Source organism: Ranitomeya variabilis, chromosome 2 (assembly GCF_051348905.1).
Source record: "Ranitomeya variabilis isolate aRanVar5 chromosome 2, aRanVar5.hap1, whole genome shotgun sequence".
Classification (NCBI taxonomy): Eukaryota; Metazoa; Chordata; class Amphibia; order Anura; family Dendrobatidae; genus Ranitomeya; species Ranitomeya variabilis.
In genome coordinates, this window is record NC_135233.1 from 633,909,778 (window position 1) to 633,934,588 (window position 24,811).

General features: G+C 43.6%; 1 protein-coding gene across 3 annotated transcripts in view; it reads left to right on the forward strand.

The window, feature by feature from the left end:
- IPCEF1 (interaction protein for cytohesin exchange factors 1) overlaps positions 1-24,811 on the forward strand; it is a 359,460-nt gene that overhangs the window by 69,706 nt on the left and 264,943 nt on the right. For 2 of the 3 annotated variants that reach the window (XM_077289085.1, XM_077289084.1), the window contains exon 2: positions 16,015-16,046. The exons of the other annotated variant lie outside the window; for it this stretch is intronic. In XM_077289085.1, coding sequence (XP_077145200.1) covers positions 16,020-16,046 — 27 coding nt within the window. In that variant the 5' untranslated portion in view covers positions 16,015-16,019. The remainder of the gene's footprint in view (positions 1-16,014; positions 16,047-24,811) is intronic. 3 annotated transcript variants of the gene reach the window in all.

Sequence of the window (24,811 nt, forward strand, 5' to 3'; positions counted from 1 at the left end):
TGGAACTTCAGGCAGAAAAAACTTTGATGTCCCTATCGCAGGGGCAAGATGAAGCTGAAATTTACTGCCAAAAATTCCGTAAATGGTCTGTGCTTACTCAGTGGAATGAGTGTGCCTTGGCGGCTACTTTCAGAGAGGGTCTTTCTGATGCCATTAAGGATGTTATGGTGGGGTTCCCTGTGCCTGCAAGTCTGAATGAGTCCATGACAATGGCCATTCAGATCGATAGGCGTCTGCGGGAGCGCAAACCAGTGCACCATCTGGCGGTGTCCACTGAGAAGACGCCAGAAAACATGCAGTGTGATAGAATTCTGTCCAGAAGCGAGCGGCAGAATTTTAGACGGAAAAATGGGTTGTGTTTCTATTGTGGGGATTCTACTCATGTTATATCAGCATGCTTTAAGCGTACTAAAAAGCTTGATAAATCCGTTCCCATTGGCACTTTACAGTCTAAATTTATTTTGTCTGTGACCCTGATTTGCTCTTTGTCATCTATTACTACGGACGCCTATATCGACTCTGGCGCCGCTTTGAGTCTTATGGATTGGTCCTTTGCCAATCGTTGTGGGTATGATTTAGAGCCTTTGGAGACTCTTATTCCTCTGAAGGGGATTGACTCCACCCCATTGGCTAATAATAAACCACAATACTGGACACAAGTGACTATGTGTATTAATCCGGATCACCAGGAGACTATTCGTTTTCTGGTGCTGTATAATCTACATGATGATTTGGTGCTGGGATTGCCATGGCTGCAGTCTCACAACCCAGTCCTTGACTGGAGAGCTATGTCTGTGTTGAGCTGGGGATGTAAGGGGACTCATGGGGACGTACCTTTGGTGTCCATTTCATCATCTATTCCCTCTGAAATCCCTGAGTTCCTGTCTGATTATCGTGACGTCTTTGAAGAACCCAAGCTGGGTTCACTACCTCCGCACCGTGAGTGCGATTGTGCTATAGATTTAATTCCGGGTAGTAAATACCCAAAGGGTCGTTTATTTAATCTGTCTGTGCCTGAACATACTGCTATGCGAGAATATATAAAGGAGTCCTTGGAAAAGGGACATATTCGTCCATCGTCATCTCCCTTAGGAGCCGGTTTTTTCTTTGTGTCAAAAAAAGACGGCTCTTTGAGACCATGTATTGATTATCGGCTTTTGAATAAAATCACGGTTAAATATCAATACCCATTGCCGTTGCTGACTGATTTGTTTGCTCGCATAAAGGGGGCCAAGTGGTTCTCTAAGATTGATCTCCGTGGGGCGTATAATTTGGTGCGGATCAGGCAGGGGGATGAGTGGAAAACCGCATTTAATACGCCCGAGGGCCACTTTGAGTATTTGGTGATGCCTTTTGGTCTTTCTAATGCCCCTTCAGTCTTCCAGTCCTTTATGCATGATATTTTCCGCGATTTTTTGGATAAATTTATGATAGTGTATCTGGATGATATTCTGATTTTTTCGGATGATTGGGACTCTCATGTCCGGCAAGTTAAGAGGGTTTTTCAGGTTTTGCGGTCTAATTCTCTGTGTGTCAAGGGTTCTAAGTGCGTTTTTGGGGTTCAGAGAATTTCCTTTTTGGGATATATTTTTTCTCCCTCTTCCATTGAGATGGATCCTGTCAAGGTTCAAGCTATTTGTGATTGGACGCAGCCCTCTTCTCTTAAAAGTCTTCAGAAATTTTTGGGCTTTGCCAACTTTTATCGTCGATTTATTTCTGGTTTTTCGGATGTCGTTAAGCCATTGACCGATTTGACTAGACAGGGTGCTGATGTTGCTAATTGGTCCCCTGATGCTGTGGAGGCCTTTCAGGAGCTTAAGCGCCGTTTTTCTTCTGCCCCTGTGTTGCGTCAGCCTGATGTGACTCTTCCTTTTCAGGTTGAGGTCGACGCTTCTGAGATCGGGGCTGGGGCAGTGTTGTCGCAGAAAAGTTCTGACTGCGCCGTGATGAGGCCTTGTGCCTTCTTTTCCCGTAAATTTTCGCCCGCTGAGCGGAATTATGATGTTGGGAATCGGGAGCTTTTGGCCATGAAGTGGGCGTTTGAGGAGTGGCGCCATTGGCTCGAGGGGGCCAGACATCAGGTGGTGGTATTGACTGACCACAAAAATTTGATCTATCTTGAGACCGCCAGGCGCCTGAATCCTAGACAGGCGCGCTGGTCATTATTTTTCTCTCGGTTTAATTTTGTGGTATCGTACCTACCGGGTTCTAAGAATGTTAAGGCGGATGCCCTTTCTAGGAGTTTTGAGCCTGATTCACCCGGCAACTCTGACCCCACAGGTATTCTTAAGGAGGGAGTTATCTTGTCAGCCGTTTCTCCAGACCTGCGGCGGGCCTTGCAGGAGTTTCAGGCGGATAGACCGGATCGTTGTCCGCCTGATAGGTTGTTTGTTCCTGATGATTGGACCAGTAGAGTCATCTCTGAGGTACATTCTTCTGCATTGGCAGGTCATCCTGGAATTTTTGGTACCAGGGATTTGGTGGCAAGATCCTTCTGGTGGCCTTCCCTGTCACGAGATGTGCGAGGCTTTGTGCAGTCTTGTGACGTTTGTGCTCGGGCCAAGCCTTGTTGTTCTCGGGCTAGTGGATTATTGTTGCCCTTGCCTATTCCTAAGAGGCCTTGGACACACATCTCGATGGATTTTATTTCAGATCTGCCTGTTTCTCAGAAGATGTCTGTCATCTGGGTGGTGTGTGACCGTTTTTCTAAGATGGTCCATTTGGTTCCCCTGCCCAAATTGCCTTCTTCTTCCGAGTTGGTGCCCCTGTTTTTTCAAAATGTTGTTCGTTTGCATGGTATTCCTGAGAATATCGTTTCTGACAGAGGAACCCAATTTGTGTCTAGATTTTGGCGGGCATTCTGTGCTAGGATGGGCATAGATTTGTCTTTTTCGTCTGCTTTTCACCCTCAGACTAATGGCCAGACCGAGCGGACTAATCAGACCCTGGAGACATATCTGAGGTGTTTTGTGTCTGCTGACCAGGATGATTGGGTTGCTTTTTTGCCATTGGCGGAGTTCGCCCTCAATAATCGGGCCAGCTCTGCCACTTTGGTGTCCCCGTTTTTCTGTAATTCGGGGTTCCACCCTCGATTTTCCTCCGGTCAGATGGAATCCTCGGATTGTCCTGGAGTGGATGCGGTGGTGGAGAGATTGCATCATATCTGGGGGCAGGTGATGGACAATTTAAAGTTGTCCCAGGAGAAGACTCAGCTTTTTGCCAACCGTCACCGTCGTGTTGGTCCTCGGCTTTGTGTTGGAGATTTGGTGTGGTTGTCTTCTCGTTTTGTCCCTATGAGGGTCTCATCTCCTAAGTTTAAGCCTCGGTTCATCGGTCCGTATAAAATATTGGAGATTCTTAACCCTGTTTCCTTCCGTTTGGACCTCCCTGCATCCTTTTCTATTCATAACGTTTTTCATCGGTCGTTATTGCGCAGGTATGAGGCACCGATTGTGCCTTCCGTTGAGCCTCCTGCTCCGGTGTTGGTTGAGGGTGAGTTGGAGTACGTTGTGGAAAAAATCCTAGACTCCCGTGTTTCCAGACGGAGACTCCAGTATCTGGTCAAGTGGAAGGGATACGGCCAGGAGGACAATTCTTGGGTCACTGCATCTGATGTTCATGCCTCTGATCTGGTTCGTGCCTTTCATAGGGCCCATCCTGATCGCCCTGGTGGTTCTGGTGAGGGTTCGGTGCCCCCTCCTTGAGGGGGGGGTACTGTTGTGAATTTGGATTCTGGGCTCCCCCGGTGGCTACTGGTGGAATTGAACTTGTGACATCATCTTCCCTGTTCACCTGTTCTGATTAGATCTGGGTGTCGCTATATAACCTGGCTTCTCTGTTAGATGCTTGCCGGTCAACAATGTTATCAGAAGCCTCTCTGTGCTTGTTCCTGCTCCCAGACATCTACTAGATAAGTTGGACATTCGTCCATGTTTTGTTTTTGTATTTTGGTTCCAGTTCACAGCTGCAGTTTCGTTACTGTGTCTGGAAAGCTCTTGTTGATCAGGAATTGCCACTCTGGTATTATGAGTTAATGCCAGAGTCCTAAAGTAATTTCTGGATGTGTTTTGTTAGGGTTTTCTACTGACCATGAAAGTATGCTTTCTGTCTTCTGCTATCTAGAAAGCGGACCTCAAATTTGCTAAAACTATTTTCCTGCTGCGTTTGTTGTTTCATCTCATATCACCGCCAATATATGTGGGGGGCTTCTGTCTCCTTTTGGGTATTTCTCTAGAGGTGAGTCAGGTCTTATATTTCCCTCTGCTAGCATTATTTAGTTCTCCGGCCGGCGCTGGGCATATAGGGATAAAAAGTAGGACATGCTACCTGGCTACTTCTAGATGATGCGGTAGGTTTAGTTCATGGTCAGTACAGTTACATCTTCCAAGAGCTTGTTCCTATTGAGGCTTATGCTAGTTCTCTGGCCATGGAGATCATGACAGGTTGCACTTAGGGCTAGGGTTGCACTTAGGGTTGCACTTAGGGTTGCACTTAGGGCTAGGGTTGCACTTAGGGCTAGGGTTGCACTTAGGGCTAGGGTTGCACTTAGGGCTAGGGTTGCACTTAGGGCTAGGGTTGCACTTAGGGTTGCACTTAGGGTTGCACTTAGGGCTAGGGTTGCACTTAGGGCTAGGGTTGCACTTAGGGCTAGGGTTGCATCTAGGGTTGCACTTAGGGTTGCACTTAGGGTTAGGGTTGCACTTAGGGTTGCACTTAGGGTTGCACTTAGGGCTAGGGTTGCACTTAGGGTTGCACTTAGGGCTAGGGTTGCACTTAGGGCTAGGGTTGCACTTAGGGCTAGGGTTAGAATTAGGGTTAGGGTTAGAATTAGGGTTGCAATTAGGGTTAGGGTTGGAATTAGGGTTAGAATTAGGCTATGTGCACACGGTGCGGATTTGGCTGCGGATCCGCAGCGGATTGGTCGCTGCGGATTCGTATCAGTTTTCCATCACGTTTACAGTACCACGTAAACCTATGGATAACCGAATCCGCTGTGCCCATGGTGCAGAAAATACAGCGCGGAAACGCTGCTTTGTATTTTCCGCAGCATGTCAATTCTTTGTGCGGATTCCGCAGCGTTTTACACCTGCTCCATAATAGGAATCTGCAAGTGAAATCCACACAAAAAACACTGGAAATCCGCGGTAAATCCGCAGGTAAAGCGCAGTGCATTTTACCTGCAGATTTTTCAAAAACTGTGCGGAAAAATCCACACACAAATCCGCAACGTGAGCACATAGCCTTAGGGTTAGGGTTGGAATTAGGGTTAAGACTAGGGTTAGGGGTGTGTTGGGGTTAGGGTTGTGGTTAGGGTTGGGATTAGGGGTGTGTTGGGGTTAGTGTTGGAGTTAGAATTGAGGGGTTTCCACTTTTTAGGCACATCAGGGGGTCTCCAAACGCGACACGGCGCCACCATTGATTCCAGCCAATCTTGCGTTGAAAAAGTCAAATGGTGCTCTCTCCCTTCCGAGCCCCGACGTGTGCCCAAACAGTGGTTTACCCCCACATATGGGGTACCAGCGTACTCAGGAGAAACTGAACAACAACTTTTGGGGTCCAATTTCTCCTGTAACCCTTGGGAAAATAAAAAATTGTGGGCTAAAAAATTATTTTTGGGGAAAGAAAAATGATTTTTTATTTTCACGGCTCTGCGTTATAAACTTCTGTGAAGCACTTGGGGTTCAAAGTGCTCACCACACATCTAGATAAGTTCCCTTGGGGGTTTAGTTTCCAAAATGGGGTCACTTGTGGGGGGTTTCTACTGTTTAGGCACATCAGGGTCTCTGCAAACGCAATGTGACGCCCGCAGAGCATTCCATCAAAGTCTGCATTTCAACACATCACTACTTCACTTCCAAGCCCCGGCATGTGCCCACACAGTGGTTTACCCCCACATATGGGGTATCAGCGTACTCAGGAGAAACTGGAAAACAAATCTTGGGGTCAAATTTCTCCTGTTACCCTTGGGAAAATAAAAAATTCAGGGCTAAAAAATTATTTTTGAGGAAAGAAAACGTATTTATTATTTTCACGGCTCTGTGTTATAAACTTCTGTGAAGCACTTAGGGGTTCAAAGTGCTCACCACACATCTAGATAAGTTCCTTTGGGGGTCTAGTTTCCAAAATAGGGTCACTTGTGGGGAGTTTCTACTGTTTAGGCATATCAGGGGCTCTGCAAACGCAACATGACGCCCGCAGAGCATTCCATCAAAGTCTGCATTTCAAAACGTCACTACTTCCCTTCCGAACCCCGACGTGAGCCCAAACAGTGGTTTACCCCCACATATGGGGTATCAGCGTACTCAGGAGAAACTGGACAACAACTTTTGCGGTCAAATTTCTCCTGTTACCCTTGGGAAAATAAAAAATTCAGGGCTAAAAATTTTTTTTGAGAAAACAAAAATTATTTTTTATTTTCATGGCTCTGCATTATAAACTTCTGTGAAGCACTTGGGGGTTCAAAGTGCTCACCACACATTTAGATTAGTTCCTTGGGAGGTCTAGTTTCCAAAATGGGGTCACATATGGGGAAGCTCCAATGTTTATGCACACAGGGGCTCTCCAAATGCGCCATGGTGTCCGCTAATGATTGGAGCTAATTTTCCATTCAAAAGCCAAATGGCGTGCCTTCCCTTCCAAGCCCTGCCATGCACCCAAACAGTGGTTTACCCCCATATATGGGGTATCATCGTACTCAGGACAAACTGGACAACAACATTTGGGGTCCAATTTCTCCTGTTACCCTTGGGAAAATAAAAAATTCTGGGCTAAAAATCATTTTTGAGGAAAGAAAAATTATTTTTTATTTTCACGGCTCTGCGTTATAAACTTCTGTGAAGCACTTGTTGGTTTAAAGTTCTCACTATGCATCTAGATAAGTTCCTTGGGGGTCTAGTTTCCAAAATGGAATCACTTGTGGGGGAGATCCAATGTTTAGGCACACGGGGACTCTCCAAACGCGACATGGTGTCCGCTTAAGATTGGAGCCAATTTTTCATTCAAAAAGTCAAATGGCGCTCCTTCCCTTCCGAGTTCTGCCGTGTGCCCAAACAGTGGTTTACCCCCACATATGAGGTATCGGCGTACTCAGGAGAAATTGCCCAACAAATTTTAGGATCCATTTTATCCTGTTGCCCATGTGAAAATGAAAAAATTGAGGCTAAAAGAAATTTTGTGTGAAAAAATAGTACTTTTTCATTTTTACGGATCAATTTGTGAAGCACCTGGGGGTTTAAAGTGCTCACTATGCTTCTAGATAAGTTCCTTGGGGGTCTAGTTTCCAAAATGGGGTCACTTGTGGGGGAGCTCCAATGTTTAGGCACACGGGGGCTCTCCAAACGCGACATGGTGTCCGCTAAAGATTGGAGCCAATTTTTCATTCAAAAAAGTCAAATGGCGCTCCTTCCCTTCCGAGCCCTGCCGTGCGCCCAAACAGTGGTTTACCCCCACATATGAGGTATCAGCGTACTCAGGACAAATTGGACAACAACGTTCGTGGTCCAGTTTCTCCTTTTACCCTTGGGAAAATAAAAAAATTGTTGCTAAAAGATAATTTTTGTGACTAAAAAGTTAAATGTTCATTTTTTCCTTCCATGTTGCTTCTGCTGCTGTGAAACACCTGAAGGGTTAATAAACTTCTTGAATGTGGTTTTGAGCACCTTGAGGGGTGCAGTTTTTAGAATGGTGTCACTTTTAGGTATTTTCAGCCATATAGAACCCTCAAATTGACTTCAAATGTGAGGTGGTCCCTAAAAAAAAGGTTTTGTAAATTTTGTTGTAAAAATGAGAAATCACTGGTCAAATTTTAACCCTTATAACTTCCTAGCAAATAAAAATGTTGTTTCCAAAATTGTGCTGATGTAAAGTAGACATGTGGGAAATGTTATTTATTAACTATTTTGTGTCACATAACTCTCTGGTTTGACAGAATAAAAACTCAAAATGTGAAAATTGCAAAATTTTCAAAATTTTCGCCAAATTTCCATTTTTTTCACAAATAAACGCAGAAATTATCGACCTAAATTTACCACTAACATGAAGCCCAATATGTCACGAAAAAACAATCTCAGAATCGCTAGGATCCGTTGAAGCGTTCCTGAGTTATTACCTCATAAAGGGACACTGGTCAGAATTGCAAAAAATGGCGAGGTCATTAAGGCCAAAATAGGCTGGGTCATGAATGGGTTAAAGCAAATGATTGGGTAGAAAAGCGTATGTGTCACATATAGGCAGAGGGAGCTTCTGGACAGGAAGTGATATGTGCTCATGCCTCTGACATCTTGTGTACTGGAGCATCACTGACAGTGCCTGATCATGACGCGTGTGGGTCAATGACACCATCAGGGAGTTCACCATGACCCGCATCGTCATGGGGCAGCTGGATGTGATGTAATTTGAAATGCGACACATGCACCACTCGCAAGATACTGCGGTGGGGATTATATAATGAGTAGCTGGGATGCACATCTATCTATGACCCCCTGAGGAAGCCATTGAGAAACGCGTGTTAGGGCTGCTGGCGTGGGAATAATGGCTGAGTCTATAGTAGATGTATTTATGGATGCAATAGTTATGTTAACTATGACACATTTTATAGGTGTATATACACACATGGTCAAAATTGTTGGTACCCCTAGTTTAATGACAGAAAAACCCACAATGGTCACAGAAATAACTTGAATCTGACAAAAGTAATAATAAATAAAAGATCTATGAAAATGAACAAATGAAAGTCAGACATTGCTTTTCAACCATGCTTCCACATAATTTTATTAAAAATAAAACTCATGAAATAGGCCTGGACGGAAATGATGGTACCCCTGAAAATAAAATGACAAAAGGGACATGTTAAATCAAGGTGTGTCCACTAACTAGCATCACAGGTGTCTACAATCTTGGAATCAATGAGTGGGCCTGTATATAGGGCTACAGATAATCACTATGCTGTTTGGTGACATGGTGTGTATCACAATCAACAAGGACCAGAGGAAGCAAAAGAAAGAGTTGTCTCAGGAGATTAGAAAGAAAATTATAGACAAACATGCTGAAGTTGAAAGTTATAATACGATCTCCAAGCAGCTCGATGTTCCTGTGATTACAGTTGCACATATTATTCAGAAATTTAAGATCCATGGGACTGTAGCCAACCTCCCTGGACATGGCCGCAGGAGGAAAATTGATGACAAATCAAAGAGACTGATAATACGAATGGTAACAAAAGAGCCCAGAAAAACTTCTTGTCATGGTTAGGACATGGCTAACATCCTGTTCTCTCAGGGTTAATTTTGCTGGCCTCCCTTTGGATCTGGGAGGGGTATTTATACTCACTTCCGACTAGGATTCCCGGTCAGCTATAATGTCACGACTCCCAGTTATTACCTCTGCAGGGAGAGCTGCACACAGCAGCAAGGGAGCTGAGCAAAGCGCCAGGTTACTAACCAGGTAACTAACAGGACCTGAACCATGTTACAGTGGGAGGTGATCGGAGGAGATGATACACACAGGAGAGTAGTCAAAGAAGCTAAGATCAGAACCAGGAGATCACGAGGTACCAAAGGGGTGAGACAGGGGATGGTCAGAAAGGAAGCCAGAAGTCAGAAATCCAAAAGAACTACAAAGCAGAGTAACACACAGAGAGCAAGGAAAACAATTGCAAATTGGGCACACACTCCAGGGGTCAGGCACACAGACTAGAACGAAAGTATAGCTGACCGGGAATCCTAGTCTGGAGTGAATATAAATACCCCTCCCAGATCCAAAGGGAGGCCAGCAAAATTAACTGAGAGAACAGGACATTAACCATGTCTTAACCATGACAGCAGCACCTTTTAATGGTGGGCCACGGGACCCCCAGGCTTCTCAGGGTATCTGGCATGAAAAGCCCGCACCAGTCGATCAGCGTGCACAGAACTGGCCAGAACCAATGACTGATCCTCAATGGAATATCCCTTCCAGTGGATTAGGTACTGAAGCCCTCGGTGCACCCACTGTACTCTAGCTGACCCTCTATCAACACTGGGAGAACATTTATCTCCGCAAGATAAATAGACACGCTGCAGTCTATAAAGACGCGCCACATGTGCGTATACGCCACCTGCGTCTTTGTACACTTAGTGGCTATGGGATTTCATAAAATTCCCTCCACTATGCTGTAACATCTGGATGCTGTGGATTGGATGCTGCGGCTGTACGCAGCGTCCAATCAGCAGCAAATATGCCACATGGAAACATACCCTTAGAATCTGGTGCAGCCAGCGTTTTTTGTTCACAATGGGAGCACCATGAAAAATATGTTATCACATCTATTAACTAAGCACACAACATGGATTTAATCTCTTAATGACCACTGATATACATTAAATTGTTTTAAGCAAATAAAATCAGAATCGGGAATAAGGTTATAGTTCCCTCTCTCCCCCCCATGTATTGGAAAGTCTCTAGGGTTTCAGCTACCGGGCTAGCTTAAACTCTGGAGGAACATGATCAGGACCTGTTTTTCCAGTCCTCGATCACGTGATTGCCATATTCAATGAAAAACGGTGATCACGTAAAAAAAGCGTGCCATTCATCAAAAACATTTCTCTTTCTTCTGACATGATATACATGTCAGAGGAGACAGAAGTGAGGTCCCCAAGCTCCCGATACTTCTGCTTTCCCTCGGTCCCTCCAGCTTTATCCATTCTCTGAGACGTCTTCCTGAAAAAAATGCGCATTGCAACTGCCAAGATCTGCCGTTCGGCAGCCAGCAACAGCAGGGATTTTTACTAATGGTTCATTTTGATTACTTTGATAGACCCTATCACAGCAATCAAAAGTCTGTAATTAGTATGTCATTCCCACCTGTGCCATCCCCTTAGTCATGTTATATGTTTTTTATGTTATAATTTTTATTTATTTCATTCTTTGCATTAAGACTTAGGGTTAGGGTAGTTTTAGGGTTGGGCTAGTGTTAAGGGTTTATTGTTGGGCTAGAGTTAAGTTTAGCATTGAGGTTAGGGTTTTTTAAAAAGTAAAAAATGATCACGATTTGACGACTAGTGTTGAGCCCAAGTGCTCTCTATTCATGTTTGCATCGGGGTTGCTCGAGCACCCACAATACTTGGTGCATACTGGAGCACCCTGCTGCAATTCAAACAGTCAAACGGTTCTTCCCTTCCGAGCATTGCCGTGTGCCCAAACTGTGATATTTCCCCATATATGGGGTATCGGCGTACTCCGGAGAAATTGCACAACAAATTTTAGGGTCTATTTTCTCCTGTTATCCTTGTGCAAGTAAACATTTTAGGCAGAAAGCAAAATATTTGTGAAACAAAGGAAAATGTTAATTTTTTTCTTCCACACTCCAATAATTCCTGTGAAGCACCTGAAGGGATAATAAACATCTTGAATATAGTTTTGAGGACTTTGAGGGGTGCAATTGTTAGTATGGTATCACTTTTGGATATTTTCGGTCATATAGGCTCCTCAAAGTCACTTCAAATGTGATATGGTCTCTAAAAATGGTTTTGTGAATTTTGCTGGAAAATTGAGAAATTACTGATAAACTTTGAACCCTTCTAACTTCCGAACAAAAAAAAAGTATGTTTTAAAAATTATGCTGATGTAAAGTAGACATGTGGTAAACGTTATCGATTAGTTATTTTGTGTGGTATAGCTATATGATTTAAGGGCATAAAAATTTAAAGTTCGAAAATGGCGAAATTTTCTAATTTTGTTGTTAAATTTTAGATATTTTCATAAATATATGCAAATCATATCAACCAAAATTTACCACTGTCATAAAGTACAATATGTTACAGTAAAATAAACACAGAATCACTGGGATCCTTGGAAGCGTTCCAGAGTTATTACCACATAAAGTGACATTGGTCAGATTTAAAAAAAAATGGTCATGGCCCTGGTCTTTAAAGCTGAAAATGAGCTCCGTCACTGAGGTGTTAATGTTGCAAGAAACTAAAATATTCTATGACAAGATCAAGACCACGTGTACCAATGTGCCAACTTGTAAACAATGGTCATGTGCAGTTACCTCCAAGGCCTGAATAGACATCTTTAGATTTTTATGTCTTTCTTCCATATATTCAGTGAGGATGAACTCAGATCATCCTCCAAATCTCAAGATGCATCACAAACTTTGAGTTATTACTTCAAAAGCTCAGCAAAAAGACTCCATGTGTGCACACAGCCTCATTTTCAGTGCCAAAACTAGAGTCTGATAAAACCTGGTGCAAAATTTAAACCTAGACCCCTCTGTATGCTGCTCAGATGTATAGGACCTTGTAATGTTCTAAATCCTATAGAGATATACGTATCCACCCCCCTTTTTCATGATGTAGTAATGTCCCCTATCTTGGTATATATGCATCACACCCTGATATATATATATGTCCCCCATCCTGGGTCCCTTGCTTAAATATATGTCCCCCATCCTGGTATATATGCCCCCATTCCTAGTATATATGTCTCTTTTTTAGTATATGTCCCCTATCCTGAGCCCATCCTGTTGTGTATATGCCCCAATCGCTGGTTGATGTCCATCTTCTTGTTATATACGACCTCCATCCTGGTTTATATGTCCCATATCCTGGACTATATGTCTCCTCTCCTGGGCCCATCTTGGTGTATATGTCCCCCATCCTGGTATATATGTCTCCCTTCCTCCCTTCCTGGGTCACTGCCTGGTATATATATGTCCCCCCTCCTGGACCCATCCTGGTATATACGTCTCCCATCATGGTATATATGTCTCCCATCCATGAAAAATATGTCCCCCATCCTTGTATATACAGGTGCTTCTTACAAAATTAGAATATGATCAAAAAGTTAATTATTTAGTTATTCAATGCAAAAAGTGAAACTCATATTATATAGTCATTACAAGAGTCATTAATTGACAAAAAAAACCTGCAAAGGCTTCCTAAGAGTTTAAAAAGGTCCCTTAGTCTGTTTCAGTAGGTTCCACAATCATGGGGAAGACTGCTGACTTGACAGATGTCCACTAGGCAGTCATTGACACACTCCGTAAGGAGGGTAAGCCACAAAAGTTCATTGCTAAAGAAGCTGGCTGCTCAGAGAGTGCTGTATCCAAGCATATTAATGGAAAGTTGAGTGGAAGGAAAGAGTGTTGTAGAAAAAGGTGCACAAGCAACCGAGATAACAGCATCCTTGAAATGATTGTTAAGAAAAGGCCATTCTAAAATTTGGGAGAGATTCACAATGGAGTAGACTGATGCTGGAGTCATTGCTTCAAGAGCCACCACATACAGACGTATCCAGGATATGGGCTACAAGTGTCGCATTTCTTTTGTCAAGCCACTCATGACCAATAGACAACGCCAGAAGCGTCTTACCTGGGCCAAGGAGAAAAAGAACTGGACTGTTGCTCACTGGTCCAAGGTGTTGTTTTCAGATGAAAGTACATTTTGCATTTCATGTGGAAATCAAGGTCCCAGAGTCTGGAGGATGATTGGAGAAGCACACAATCCAAGCTGTTTGAGGTTTCCACAATCAGGGATGGTTTGGAGAGCCATATCATCTACTGGTGTAGGTCCACTGTACTTTATCAAGACCAAAGTCAGCGCAGCAGTTTACCAGGAAATTTTAGAGCACTTCATGCTTCCCTCTGCCGACAAGCTTTTTGGAGATGGAAATTTCAATCTCCAGCAGGACTTGGCACCTGCCCACACTGAGAAAATTGCCAATACCTGGTGTAAAAAAAACAGTATCACTGTGCTTGATTGTCCAGCAAAGTCACCTGACCTTAATCACATAGTTAATCTATGGGGCATTGTCAAGAGGAAGATGAGAAACACCAGACCTAACAATGTAGATGAGCTGAAGGCTGCTATCAAAGCATATCATAGCATCTCAGCAGTGCCACAGGCTGATCGCCTCCATGCCACGCCAACATTGATGCAAAAGGAGCTTCAACAAAGTATTGAGTGCATTTACTGAACATACATTTCAGTAGGCCAATATTTTGAATTTTAAAATCATTTTTCAAGCTAGTGTTATAAAGTATTCTAATTTACTGAGATAATGACTTTTGGGTTTCTTTGGCTGTAAGCCATAATCATTAACATTAACAGAAATAAACACTTGAAATAGCTTACTCTGTTTGTAATGACTCTGTATAATATATGTTACACTTTTTGCATTGAAGAACTGAAATAAATTAACTTTTTGATGATATTCTAGTTTTGTAAGAAGGACCTGTATGTCCACTATCCTGGGCCCCTTTCTGGTATACATGTTCCCCTTTCTGCTTAAAAAAACAAACAAACAAGAAAAATGTTCTCAATTCCGCCACTCCCTCTACGTGCAGTGTCCTCTTTGTTCTGCTCTTCAGGGCCCATGCTGAATGGGGGCCCATCGACTCTAGTGTCTGCTTCAGCTGGATGTGCTGCGAGAATGCACATCCAGCTGAAGTGTATTGCTGCGTGGGGATTCTACGGCTCCCTGTGCTACAATACATGCTGCCAGTCAATCAGAGGCCAGAAGCTGACATTGGCCGGCCAGCTATGGTGACCCATGATGTGACCCATGCCATGAGATGCCAATAACAAAATAGGAAAAAAAACATCACCCCCATGGAACTCCAAGGAAAACTTCAGGTCGGTTTCTGGGCAATGAGAGTCATGGATGGAAGAAGAAAAAAAAATTCAGCAACCTCAGAAAAATATCGCAAAAAGTATATATTAAAACATTACATATACTGTATTTGTTATGTTAAAACCAGTGATAAAAATAAAAAGGTCAGGACTTAGGGTATGTGCACACGTTGCGGATTCTCTGCGGATCTGCAGTGTTTTTGCAGTGCAGAAACGCTGCAGATCCGCAATTGATTTACAGTACAATGTAAATCAATGAGAAAAAAAAACCGGCGGAAACGCTGCTGTTTTAAAGAAATAGCATGTCAATTCTTTTTTGTGAATCTGCAGCGTTTTTGTACCCATTCCATTATAGAAAACCGCAGGGGTAAAAAAAGCAGCAAATCCGCAAGAAAACCGCAGCAAAAATGCACAAAAAAACACTGTGGAACCGCACAAGAAACCGCAGGTGCGTTTTCTGCCAGGAGACACAGAATCCGCACCAGAAATTCCTAAGCCGAATCTGCAACGTGTGCACATAGCCTAAGAGTTAGTAGCTCGAAATGCGTAGACCTGATGTCTTTTGTCTCCTTTCATATGGTTTTATTTTTATCCCTTGTTTTAGCGTATCAAATGAATGTGATGTTTTAATATACACTATTTTCTATTTTTTTTTGCAGTTGCTAGATTTTATTTTCTCTTCCTTTCATGAGATGCCAATACCTTGCATGCCGACACCGGCTGCCGGACTCTGATTAGCTGGTGCTATGTAATGCAGTGCAGGGAAGCCAAAGGTCAATGTGCTGCAATACATTTCAGCTGAATGTGCATCCTTGCATGTAAATTCAGCTGAAGCAGGCACGAGTCCAGTCGTGTTCACACCCTCTGCAACCGCGATTGCTAAGCCCCTGTTCATATTGATTAGTGAATCTGTCACCAGTTTGTGCTATCCCATCTGAGAGCAGAACGATGGGGCAGAGACCTATTTTCTATTTATGTTTCACTTACTGGGTTAATTGTTGCAGTTTTGATAAAATCAGTCTTTTATCTGCTGCAGATCTTCCAGTTCTCCGATACTGAGCTGTTTTACCATGCCCACAGCACTGATTGACAGCTATCGGTGTACACTGAGGGTGTTATTATACAAAACTCATGAATATGGAGGACTACCTGGCAGCAGGTTTACTAGTCCTCTAGTGATAATCTCCTCCTGATATTCATGAGATTTAAGGTCTCTGCTCTCAGATTAGGTGGTAAAACCTGGTGACAGATTTCCTTTAAAGTCTGTTTTAATATAAAAATAATACTTATTGTGTTCTACTAGTGTATGGTGGTCATTTTGGAAGTATATGTATGTAGAACCAAAAACATTTTAAAAATCATAAATGCAGTTTAAATAGCTGCTATTCATTTTGTTTTATTGCAGGTGTAATGATGGCTTCAGCGGGGACTGAAGAGGTGAGCGAGACAATGCTGTATATTTACATACATGCTTGCAATTAGTTATATAGCATTCGCTTCCAAACTTTTCTGCTCAGAGCATAGTCAACAAAAAATGGCAATTTCTAGCTGAAGGATAATTATCATTGCCACACAGAGGTACTTTAGTGGGTGTAATTCTTTGTTTTCTTTTTTAATACAGTTAATAGGGACCTGTCCACAGCCCTTGCCCACCTAAACTGCAACCATCTCTCTCCTCCACCCTATTTCTACATTTTACCAAGCTTTCTTATTCCTTTACGATTACTCTTTAATTGTAAAATCAACTTTTAATTCTTACTTTCATTATGAAAATTGGTGAGAACTAGGTTGGCAGAGCATTCATTCCCCAGGATTAATCCTCCCTTCATCCTGTAAGTAAGCCACCCCCAACAGGATTGATTGACATGAACTGAAAGCGCAACGTCATCGTTGTATTTTTTCTGTAAATTTCACGCATGAGCAATGTTTTGCCTCCCTGGGAATGAGCAATGAAGCTGGGTGGGCAAAATATCGCACACATGCACAAGATTTCCAAAACGCCACCGGTGATATCGCTCTTACATATCTTAGCAATCACACCCCACAAGATTGGAGGGAGGATTAGTCAAGCCCAACCAGACTACTCCTAACAGTTTTGTATATCAGTCTATTTGGATCAGGTAGAATGATAGGTTACTGTTATGACCTGGTGGTTAGGAGCACCCGAAGTGACCTGATGGTTAAAACAGAAAACCTGGGACAAGCTCTGAGGAAGTGGTAGCTCTACTGACCGCAATCCCTAATCCTATCACACACACTAGAAATAGCCGTGGAGCGTACCTAACTCTCCCTAGATGCCTCTTCACAGCCTAAGAGCTAACTACCCCTAAAGATAGAAATAGTAGCCTACCTTGCCTCAGAGAAATTCCCCAAAGTAAAGGTAGCCCCCACAAATATTAACTGTGAGTTAAGAGGGAAGTGACAAACACAGGAATGAAACAGATTTTTAGCAAAGGAGGCCGAATCTTCTCTAGAAAGACAGAGGATAGGAAAGGGAACTATGCGGTCAGTATAAAAAACTACAAAAACCACGCAGAGTGTGCAAAAAGACCTCCACACCGACTCACGGTGTGGAGGTGCAGCTCTGCACCCCCAGAGCTTCCAGCTAGCAAGGAAATATCATAATAGCAGGCTGGACTGAAACATAGCATGTACTGAAAAATATATTCAAAAACCAATGAACAGCAAATGACTAGCAAGGACTTAGCTTCTGCTGGAGTAGTCAGGTCATCTGAGAATTCCAAGAGAGATCTGAACCAGTACTGAGACATTGACAGCTGGCATGAACTAACGACCTGGGCAGAGTTAAATAGGGAAGCGAGCAGAAGCAATAAACGAGGGCAGCTGAGAAAGCCAACCTCAAAGATCAGCAGTTCCACTCAAAGCCACCAGAGGGTGTCCAAGGACAGAACTCACCAAAGTACCATTCACGACCACAGGAGGGAGCCCGAGAACGGAATTCACAACAGGTTACATCCTATCTTCATTATTAGAAATGTTTTACAGAGACTTTTCCATATTGTATTAAGTTAAAGGAAAACTAAATAAATGTAGAGTGAGCCTTTAGCTGCTTAAAAAAGAGCAGATCTAGTCATTTACACATAGATGAAAATGATTAGAAAAGCTCTCAGAACTTTTACATGTGAAATAAATAGTGCCATTTTTCTGCACTTTCTATTAATTCAAATCCCCTGGGTAATTTCAAAGCTGTGGGAAACAAAGCATTAAACTGGAATTATGTATGACATAAATCGGGCATAATGCTTAGTCTACTCTCACACATCTTTCTACTTTTACATTCATGTAAAACAGTCCATTTTTCTCTTCTTTTATACACAAGATTTGGACTTACATTCCAATGGCCGATGTAGTAAGCAAAGGTTAGATATAAAATTAAATTTTATTAATCATAATTAAAAATACGTATAGGTTAAAAGAGTGCTCAGAAGGGGGGAAAAAAACACCATCCTGCCACTAGTTTTTTATATATACATTTGATATTTAGTTGCCTGGGATATTTTCAGTTTTTTTTGCAAACTTACTAGTGAGACATATGGTAGGCATATTAGCACATATTCAATATTTATTAATTATTATTTATCAATTTGATTGGCCATCTGATTTCACTGTATCTTTGCAACTTTTTCAGATCCCTCATATTGTCTCATTTGGTCCCTTATATGAACTGTTATTGCTAGGATTATTGTTATGATCCTTAGTGGCTGAGGATCACGAATAGACCAGCAAGTGAATAAACTAAGGACAAGCTCTAGGGAGATGGTAACTGGACTGATCACAAATCTGAACCTATCCAAAACAACTAGAGGTAGCCGGTGAACGTGCCTAAAAAATTCCTAGACGTCTCGAGCCAGCCTGAGGAACTAGCTACCCCTAAAGAGAAAGAAAGACCTCGCTTGCCTCCAGAGAAATAATCCCCAAAGATATAGAAGCCCCCAACAAATATTAACGGTGAAGTAAGAAGAAGGCACATACGTAGGGATGAAATCAGATTCAGCAAAAGAGGCCCACTAGTACTAGAAAGCAGAAAATAGAGCAGGGGTCTATGCGATCAATAAAAAACCCTTACAAAATATCCATCCTGAAATTTCAAGAACCCACGCACCAACTAATGGTGTGTGGGGAGAAACTCAGTCCACTAGAGCATCCAGCAAGCGAGGGAATCACATTTTAGCAAGCTGGACAAGAAAACATGATAAACACTGCTGATCAAAAAAATGAGCAAACAAAACTTAGCTTGTCCTGGATGGACTGGGAGCAAGGTAGTCAGAAGGAATCTGAGTAGCACTGATTACATCGACAGCCGGCAACAAGTGGAAGTAAAACAGAGCTATATAGGAACCTCCCAGAGGATAACGAACCAGCTGATAGCCAGAGACCAGCAGGATAACAAACAAAGCCACCAGGGGGAGCCCAAAGCAAAAGTCACACCATACCACCAGTGACCACAAGAGGGAGCCCAAAAACAGAGTTCACAACAGTACCCCCCCCTTAAGGAGGGGTCACCGAACCCTCATGAAAACCCCCAGGGTGATCAGGATGAGCCACATGGAAGGCACGAACCAAATCGGCCGCATGAACATCAGAGGCGACAACCCAAGAATTATCCTCCTGACCATAGCCCTTCCACTTGACCAAATACTGGAGCCTCCGTCTAGAAACACGAGAATCCAAGATCTTCTCCACCACGTATTCCAATTCTCCCTCAACCAGCACTGGGGCAGGAGGCTCAACCGGAGGAACCACAGGTACAACATACCTCCGCAACAACGAGCGATGGAACACATTATGAATAGCAAATGATGCCGGGAGGTCCAGACAGAATGACACAGGGCCAAGGACTTCCAGAATCTTATAAGGACCGATAAACCGAGGCTTGAACTTAGGAGAGGAGACCTTCATAGGAACGAAGCGAGAAGACAACCACACCAAGTCCCCAACGCGAAGTCGGGGACCCACACAGCGACGGCGGTTGGCAAAGAGCTGAGCCTTCTCTTGTGACAACTTCAAATTGTCCACCACATGATTCCAAATCTGATGCAACCTATCCACCACAACATCCACTCCAGGACAGTCAGAAGGCTCCACCTGACCCGAGGAAAAACGAGGATGAAACCCTGAATTACAAAAAAAAGGAGAAACCAAAGTAGCAGAACTAGCCCGATTATTAAGGGCAAACTCGGCCAACGGCAAAAAAGTAACCCAGTCGTCCTGGTCAGCAGAAACAAAACATCTTAAATAAGTCTCCAAGGTCTGATTAGTTCGCTCGGTTTGGCCATTCGTCTGAGGATGGAAGGCCGACGAAAAAGACAATTCAATGCCCAACTTAGCACAAAAGGTCCGCCAAAATCTAGACACAAACTGGGATCCTCTGTCAGAAACAATGTTCTCAGGAATCCCGTGCAAACGAACCACATTTTGAAAAAACAGTGGAACCAACTCGGAGTAGGAAGGCAACTTAGGCAAGGGCACCAAATGGACCATCTTAGAAAAACGATCACACACCACCCAGATGACAGACATTCTCTGAGAGACAGGGAGATCTGAAATAAAATCCATAGAAATGTGCGTCCAAGGCCTCTTCGGGACAGGCAAAGGTAACAGCAAACCACTGGCACGAGAACAGCAAGACTTCGCCCGAGCACAAATTCCACAAGACTGCACAAAGGAACGCACATCCCGTGACAAGGAAGGCCACCAAAAAGACCTGGCCACCAAGTCTCTGGTACCAAATATTCCAGGATGGCCCGCCAACACCGAAGAATGAACCTCGGAGATGACTCTGTTGGTCCATCTATCCGGGACAAACAGTCTCTCCGGTGGACAGCGGTCAGGTCTATCCGCCTGAAACTCTTGCAGCACACGTCGCAAATCTGGGGAGATGGCAGACGAAATCACCCCTTCTCTAAGGATACCAGCCGGCTCTGAATCTCCAGGAGAGTCAGGCACAAAACTCCTAGAAAGAGCATCAGCCTTCACATTCTTCGAACCCGGCAGGTACGAGACCATGAAATCAAAACGAGAGAAAAACAACGACCAATGAGCCTGTCTGGGATTCAGCCGCTTGGCCTACTCGAGATAAATCAAATTCTTGTGGTCAGTCAAGACCACCACACGATGTTTAGCTCCCTCGAGCCAATGTCGCCACTCCTCAAATGCCCACTTCATAGCCAACAGCTCCCGATTACCGACATCATAATTCCGCTCGGCAGGCGAAAACTTTCTTGAAAAGAAAGCACATGGCTTCATCACAGAGCCATCGGGGCTTCTCTGCGACAAAACAGCCCCCGCTCCAATCTCGGAAGCATCAACCTCCACCTGGAAGGGAAGTGAGACATCTGGCTGACACAAGACCGGAGCCGAAGAAAACCGACGCTTCAGCTCCCGAAAGGCCTCCACAGCTGCAGAAGACCAATTAGTCACATCAGAACCCTTCTTGGTCAAATCCGTCAAAGGCTTAACAACGCCAGAAAAATTAGCTATGAAGCGACGGTAAAAATTAGCAAAACCCAAGAACTTCTGAAGGCTCTTAACAGATGTAGGCTGCGTCCAGTCATGAATAGCCTGAACCTTGACTGGGTCCATCTCAATAGTAGAAGGAGAAAAAATGAAACCCAAAAAAGAAATCTTCTGGACTCCAAAAAGACATTTTGAGCCCTTCACAAATAAAGCATTGTTACGTAGGACCTGAAAGACCATCCTGACCTGCTTAACATGAGACTCCCAATCATCCTAAAAAAACAGAATATCATCCAGATACACAATCATAAACTTATCCAGATATTCACGGAAGATGTCGTGCATAAAGGACTGAAAAACTGAAGGAGCATTAGAAAGTCCAAAAGGCATCACCAAGTACTCAAAATGGCCTTCAGGCGTATTAAATGCAGTTTTCCATTCATCACCCTGTTTTATACGCACAAGGTTATACGCACCACGAAGATCTATCTTGGTGAACCAACTAGACCCCCTAATGCGAGCAAACAAATCAGTTAACAATGGCAAAGGATACTGAAATTTGACCGTGATTTTATTCAAAAGGCGATAATCAATACAGGGTCTCAGGGAACCATCCTTTTTAGCCACAAAAAAGAATCCTGCACCAAGAGGGGATGAGGACGGGCGAATATGTTCCTTCTCTAAAGACTCCTTTATATAACTCCGCATGGCAGCATGCTCCGGCACAGATAAATTGAAAAGTCGTCCCTTAGGAAACTTACTACCAGGAATCAAATTTATAGCACAATCACAGTCCCTATGAGGAGGTAGAGAATTGAGTTTGGGCTCCTCAAATACATCCTGGTAGTCTGACAAAAACGTAGGGACTTCAGAAGGAGTGGACGAAGCAATTGACACCACAGGAGCGTCACCATGAATTCCCTGACAACCCCAACTTGACACCGACATAGCTTTCCAATCCAGGACTGGATTATGAGTCTGCAACCATGGTAGACCCAACACGACGACATCGTGCAAGTTATGCAGTACAAGAAAGCGAATCACCTCCTGATGAACAGGAGTCATGCACATGGTCACTTGTGTCCAGTACTGAGGTCTATTCGTAGCCAATGGTGTAGAATCAATACCCCTTTGTGGAATAGGGAATTGCAAAGGCTCCAAATCAAAACCACAGCGCCTGGCAAATGACCAATCCATCAGACTCAGGGCGGCACCTGAATCTGCAAAAGCATTAACCGGGTAAGAAGACAGGGAACAAATCAGGGTAACAGACAAAATGAACTTAGGCTGTAAAGTACCAATGGTGACAGATTTATCAACCTTTTTTTTGCGCTTAGAGCATGCTGAGATAACATGAGCTGAGTCACCACAGTAAAAGCACAACCCATTTTGCCGTCTATAATTTTGCCGTTCACTTCTGGTCAGAATTCTGTCACATTGCATAGATTCAGGTGTCTGTTCAGAAGACACCGCCAAATGGTGCACAGGTTTGCGCTCCCGCAAACGCCAATCAATCTGAATGGCCAGAGTCATTGACTCATTCAGACCTGCAGGCGTAGGGAACCCCACCATGAAATTCTTAATGGCTTCAGAAAGACCTTCTCTGAAATTTGCAGCCAGGGCACACTCTTTCCACTGAGTAAGCACCGACCATTTCCGAAATTTCTGGCAGTACACCTCTGCTTCATCTTGCCCCTGCGAGAGGGCCAATAACATTTTTTCAGCCTGGTTCTCAAGATTAGGTTCCTCATAGAGCAATCAAAGGGCTAGAAAAAACGCATCTACACTAAGCAATGCAGGATCCCCTGGCGCCAATGCGAAGGCCCAATCTTGGGGGTCACCACGCAAAAAGGAAATGATAATCTTAACTTGCTGAACGGCATCACCAGAGGAACGAGGTTTCAAAGAAAGAAACAACTTACAATTGTTCCTAAAATTCAGGAACCTAGATCTATCTCCAGAAAACAACTCCGGAATAGGTATTCTAGGCTCTGACATAGGACTGTGAACAACAAAATCCTGAATACTTTGAACCCTAGCAGCAAGATGATCCAGACTGGAAGCCAAGCTCTGGACATCTATGTCAGCAGCTGAACTCAGAGCCACACCAAGATTAAGAGGAGAGAAGCTAGCCACAGCAGCTAGACACACGGCAACAAAAAAAAAAAAAATTCTCAAGGCTTCTTTTCTCCTGCTTCTGCCATGCAATTAACACTTTACTGGCTGTAAAGGAGTTTCCTCTCCTTCAGACCCTGGGAACCATCCAGGATACCTTCCGATACTTGAGTCCCATTGACTTGTATTGGTATCGGGTATCGGTATCGGCGATATCCGATATTTTTCGGGTATCGGCCGATACTATCGATACCGATACTTTTAAGTATCGGAAGGTATCGCTCAACACTAGTCACATGGATTTATGTCTTTTTACATTAACTAAGGAACTTGCCCATCAGACCATGTGGGGTCATCACAACAGAGACCCTAATCACAGGACAATAAAACAATCCTTATCTAAGAATTGGCCCAATATTTATGGACGTAACTGTTTATCACCCATGGTAATTCTGCTTCATGTCACCTGGCTTATCCATGGTTTTTTCCCCTCTTTTTTTTTCTCTATACTATGTTGTGCATAAATATGTGATTCTTCAGAATTTGTTTTAGTCTTTGCCTGATGAAGAGACGTACACTCACCGGCCACTTTATTAGGTACACCTGTCCAACTTCTTGTTAACACTTAATTTCTAATCAGCCAATCACATGGCGGCAACTCAGTGCATTTAGGCATGTAGACATGGTCAAGACAATCTCCTGCAGTTCAAACCGAGCATCAGTATGGGGAGGAAAGGTGATTTGAGTGCCTTTGAACGTGGCATGGTTGTTGGTGCCAGAAAGGCTGGTCTGAGTATTTCAGAAACTGCTGATCTACTGGGATTTTCACGCACAACCATCTCTAGGATTTACAGAGAATGGTCCGAAAAAGAAAAAAAATCCAGTGAGCGGCAGTTCTGTGGGCGGAAATGCCTTGTTGATGCCAGAGGTCAGAGGAGAATGGGCAGACTGGTTCGAGCTGATAGAAAGGCAACAGTGACTCAAATCGCCACCCGTTACCACCAAGGTAGGCCTAAGAGCATCTCTGAACGCACAGTGCGTCGAACTTTGAGGCAGATGGGCTACAGCAGCAGAAGACCACACCGGGTACCACTCCTTTCAGCTAAGAACAGGAAACTGAGGCTACAATTTGTACAAGCTCATCGAAATTGGACAGTAGAAGATTGGAAAAACGTTGCTTGGTCTGATGAGTCTCGATTTCTGCTGCGACATTCGGATGGTAGGGTCAGAATTTGGCGTAAACAACATGAAAGCATGGATCCATCCTGCCTTGTATGGAGCATCTTTGGGATGTGCAGCCGACAAATCTGCGGCAACTGTGTGATGCCATCATGTCAATATGGACCAAAATCTCTGAGGAATGCTTCCAGCACCTTGTTGAATCTATGCCACGAAGAATTGAGGCAGTTCTGAAGGCAAAAGGGGGTCCAACCCGTTACTAGCATGGTGTACCTAATAAAGTGGCCGGTGAGTGTATGTAGTCTCGAAAGCTTGCAATTTGTTACCATCTTTTCAGTTAGCCATTAAAAGGTATCAACCACTGAGGACTCTCAATTCTAAATATTTTCCTTGTAGGTTAATTGTACATGAAGGAAAACAACTAAGAATAC